The sequence below is a fragment of the Malaclemys terrapin genome, chromosome 13, assembly GCF_027887155.1.
Source record: "Malaclemys terrapin pileata isolate rMalTer1 chromosome 13, rMalTer1.hap1, whole genome shotgun sequence".
Classification (NCBI taxonomy): Eukaryota; Metazoa; Chordata; order Testudines; family Emydidae; genus Malaclemys; species Malaclemys terrapin.
In genome coordinates, this window is record NC_071517.1 from 34,458,830 (window position 1) to 34,463,751 (window position 4,922).

At 43.0% G+C, this 4,922-nt stretch overlaps 1 protein-coding gene across 1 annotated transcript; it reads right to left on the reverse strand.

The window, feature by feature from the left end:
* Nucleotides 1–1,690: 1,690 nt before the first annotated feature.
* Nucleotides 1,691–2,659, reverse strand: LOC128847210 (olfactory receptor 6N1-like). The gene has a single exon (XM_054046575.1). It carries the CDS (start codon nucleotides 2,657–2,659, stop codon nucleotides 1,691–1,693), a length of 969 nt encoding a protein of 322 aa, XP_053902550.1.
* Nucleotides 2,660–4,922: the final 2,263 nt, after the last annotated feature.

The following is a 4,922-nucleotide window of genomic DNA, read 5'->3' on the forward strand; positions in this document are numbered from 1 at the left end:
GAAAACCAATATCCCAGTAAAAGAAGAAAGATTCTCCTGATTCCAGAGGACCAAGCCCCAGACCCTGATCAATATACACATCAGAGCTTAGCCACAAATCACGCTTAACAATGATGCTTAAGTTCTGTATTTCACTTCTGTCAATAGCCAGAACCATGCCAGGTCGTAGGAGTCAAAACCAATAAGTACATCAGCTAAAATCTTGGACTCAGATTTTTCATTGAAGTCTAGTTTCCATATGTATTGATTTCTTGTTAGAAATAATGGAAATTAATCTAACTATATGGAATGATGTGGCCTCCTGCAGTAGGTTGCCTCACACCCTGAGGAGAGGGCCCTGCATGCAGTAGAACTGTCCAAGACACCTGGGGCTGGCCAGATACTGTGTCCTGAGAACTAGTCCTCTTGGGAGGTGCATTCATTGCAATCAGTTTTAGGGATACTCATTGTAACAGGTTCCCTCCCTCTGAACTGCTCTGTGCAGCTGGCAGCAGCAAAGCAACTTCTGCCCTGCAGGGTCACATGCCGAATCCCTCCTCGGTGACCATTTCACAGACCGGACCCCAGAAATGGCCTGAGTTCTTTGAGTGCCCTGGCAAACTCCCAGCTGGGTCTGGACAGTCCCAATATCCCTGTCATGTGAGTCTACCTCTTTGTTTGCCCAACCACCCTGCCTCCAAGGGCCCTGTGAGCCTGGTGCTGTTGCTTTGCTGGAGCTGGTCACAGCCAGGTTTAGTTCAGATAAGAGCTATAATGTGTCCAGAGGTCATTGCTGGCACCTGGCTGTTCATGAAAGGATAGTGGACGTGCACCGGCCCTTGTAATCGGAGCAGATTCCCCAAGCATTTTAGACAAACTCACTGGTTAAGATTAAAGATTAAAATAAGTTTATTAGCTACAGAAAGATAGTTACCTAACACTTATAATCACTTAAAAGTTATCTCTGAACTTTATGCCTAAGAAATAAAAAGTAAACACACATTCTAAATCCTAAATTTCATCAGACTCACTAAGATTTGAATCAAAAAGCTTTTCTCACCCCACTGGATGCTGCAGCCAGGTTACAGTTCTTAATACACAGGCTGAATGCCCTTCCCAGCTTGGGACCAACCTCCCCAGTTCAAAGTCTTTGGCTTCCCAGCATTCTTGTCGCCTCCAGAATAGGTGGGGGAGGAGAGAGGTGGTCTCATGATGCCTCTGTCCCTTATTTTATACTGTCAATTCATGTCCCTGGAAAAATACTGGCCCAGACATGTCCTGGTGGGCTTTGCTGAGTCACAATGTTGAGCAACTGCCATTGTGTTACAGAATTGTAAAACTTTCGTTTACAATTCCCATGCTGGTCAATGGGTGGTGATGGTCATTTAACATCTGCCTGTGTGTGGGTCAGCTCCTATGTTGTCACTGGAGAACTAAAAGTGGGCAACTCCCAAACTTCCAACATATTTCAACAACAACCATATAACAAAAACTCATAACACCATATACAATGATGATATACATATTTTGACAGAACAATGAGTTTCAGCAGATCATGACCTTTCATATATACCTTACAAGGCATGTTTTTTATGAAATAACACAACCATATACAAAAGATGAATACGGGGGTTACAGGATGCTATTTTGAGCTACAGTGCATCGCTTCAACAACCAGGCAGCTTTCAAAACCTCAGGCTAAATTATTATCTCAGAGTCTCTGCATGTTTTTTTGGTGAAAGCTACATTTACTGACTGCTTTGCTCAGTGCTTCCTTGACCTCTCTGTTTCTCAGGCTGTAGATGAGGGGGTTTACCAGGGGAGTAAGGACCGTGTAGCAAACAGAGAGCACTTTCTTCAGCTCTCTCAGTGTATCACGTTTCGGTAGCATGCAGACAATCATTATGCTTCCATAGAAAATTGTCACCACAGTGAGGTGAGAGGAGCAGGTGGAAAAGGCCTTTTGTCTCCCAGTGGTGGAAGGGTTGATTCTCAGGATACTGCCAAGGATAAACACATAGGACATCAGGGTTAGTAGGAATGGAGGCAGAGTGAATATGGAGACTATTATCAAATCCACCAATATGCTCAGGTGAGTGTCACTGCAGGAGAGTTCTATCAGTGGGATGGGATCACAATAGAAATGGTCAATTTCATTCGGGCCACAGAATACTAACTGTGCTAGGAATAAGACAAAGATTGTAAGAGCCAAACAACCATTTAACCATGACCCAGCAGCCAGCTGGAGGCAAAACCTGTTATTCATAAGAGTTGAATAGTGCAGGGGTTTACATATCGCTAAATACCGATCATAGGACATTGCTGCTAGGAGATAGCATTCCGTAGATGCCAGAGAGCCAGTGAAATACAGTTGTGTGATGCAGCCACTCACTGAGATGGTTCTGTCCCCAGTCAGCAGACTGGCCAGTAACCTGGGCAGGATGGTGGAAGTGTAGCAGATCTCCAAGTAGGACAAGTTGCCCAGAAAAAAGTACATGGGGGTGTGAAGGTGCTCATCAGTCACAACAAGCACCACGATGAGAGTGTTCCCAGCCACGGTTGCCATGTAGATCACTAGGAACATTAGAAAGAGAAGAATTTGAAGGTCAGGGAGATCCCCGAATCCCAGGAGGATTAATTCTGTGACAGTCGTTTCATTTCTCCAATCTGTGTCTGCCATGGGTTGAGTCTAGGAACAAAAATACAAACTGAGCAATTGAATTGGAAGAACATAGCATTAAAAGTTAATCAAGTCTTGTGAATTAATACCAGAAATATTGAGAATATTCCCTTCCTCTCCTGGTTACAGGCTGAAATTTTAAAACTAAATGTAGACTTCAGAGCAAAGTGCCAAGAGTCCCAGTCGGAGGACAAAATATTCGTACATATGTAGACCTCCCTCTGCCATATCAGAGCAATGACTAATATAACAGTCTATATCTCTGGTAGAGAATTGGTGATATCTGTCATACCAGACCTTGGCTAGCAATCATATTCCATCTTGTGACATACCAGTGTTTAACAATGATGCTTAAGTTCTATATTTCACTTCTTTCAATATCCAGAACCATGCCAGGTATTAGGAGTCAAAACCAATAAGTACGTCAACTAAAATCTTGGACTCAGATTTTTCATTGAAGTCTAGTTTCCATATGCATTGATCTCTTGTTAGAAATAATGGAATGATGCGGCCTCTGGCAGGACACAACTGAGAGTATCAATTCATGATAAAATTGCTTTGAGCAGGGCAGTTACAGCCCAAAGCTGGAATTCCTTTACCATTAAGGCACCAAACCAGCCAAACAGAGACGACTTTGGTTTAACTCACTGGCTAACCATATGTCACACAAACACTCCAGTTTACCACTATCACCACCAGCACTGCTCCTTATCTGGATGACTGGTTATGAAAACCAATATCCCAGTAAAAGTAGAAAGATTCTCCTGATACCAAAGGACCAAGCCCCAGACCCAGGTCAATATACAAATCAGATCTTACCCACAAATCACGATGTTGCCAATCCTTTAGAATCTAAAATCTAAAGGTTTATTCATAAAAAGAAAGAAATATAGATGAGAGCTAAAATTGGTTAAATGGAATCAATTACATACAGTAACGGCATAAGTTCTTGTTTCAGGCTTTTAGCCGTGATGGAATTAACTGCAGATTCAAATCAAGTCCCTGGAGTACATCCACAGCTTGGATTGGTCATTCAGTCCTAGTTCAGAACTTCAGTTTGTAGCAAAGTTCCTCCAGAGGTGAGAAGCAGGATTGAAGACAAAATGGAGATGATGCAGCTGCCTTTTGTAGTCCTTTTGCCATGTGGCTTGTTCTTCCTTTGTCTCAGATACAAGCTACCCAGCACATGGCAATGGAAAACCTTAGAGCTGTGTCTATAGGCATATTCCTGTATGTCTTTCTGAGTCACAAGGTGTATCTGCCTTCTTTCAATGGGTCAGTTGTATAGCTGATGGTTCTTAATGGGTCATCAAGCAGGCCAGGCTGATGCAAATTGTGTGGGGTGTCACCCAAAAGCATAGCACAAGTTTGAAGTACAGACAGTACAGAGCCAATACTTATAACTTTAAATACAAACATGATACATGCAAACAGGAAGCATAATCATAACCAGGAAATCATAACCTCCTCATAGACACCTTACTTAATCTCCCTTATACAAGATTTGGTGCCACTACAGAATCTTGGTTGCAACAATGGTCTATACAGTCACAGTTTGTGTCAATAATGTCACAACATATATCCTGGTATATTCAGCATTTCAATGCCCTATAGGAAAAGGAACAATTTACATCCCCTCACAAAAGATCAGTTTATGTTGTAAATTACGAAGTGGAGTAAATTCTCCCCTAGTTGCTGCGGTGGTGATGGTGACGTGGTCAGGAACTGGCAATGCCTTTTCTGTTTCCTGAGGTTGACTATGTAGCAGTAATAAAATACAGCTCTTTGGATTGTGGATCTTAGGAAGGGATAAAACCAGGCTGATGTTCAACCCTAACTGGAGAGTGACCCACCCCACTCCATACTGATTGTAGGATGATAATATATGAAGAAGAAAGGCACTGGGGGGAAGACTCTGTCCCTGAACTCAGAGTCTAGAAACAATCTGGCATTTGTCATCTGGGCTAGTAAGACTCTATCAACATTCGCCACCCCATTGAGGCGCACAGTGAGCCACATTCTCAGCTGGTGTAAATCAAGGTAGCTCCATTTGTGTCAGTGGGGCAGATCCCCAACTGAGGACCTGTCACCAGACATGGATCTCAAGCTCCATCTCTGTGAAACAGTGCTATGAACACTGACTGGCACTGCTGTGGGAAGGTGAGGCTAAAACTGTTAATATTCACCTGAAGAAGAGCTCTGTGTAGCTCAAAAGCTTCTCTCCTCCACCAACAGGAGTTAGTGCAATATAAGGTATTACAAC

Bases quoted from the DNA above. Each gene is read 5' to 3' on its own strand.
- LOC128847210 (XM_054046575.1), bottom strand. From the start codon at position 2,659: ATGGCAGACACAGATTGGAGAAATGAAACGACTGTCACAGAATTAATC.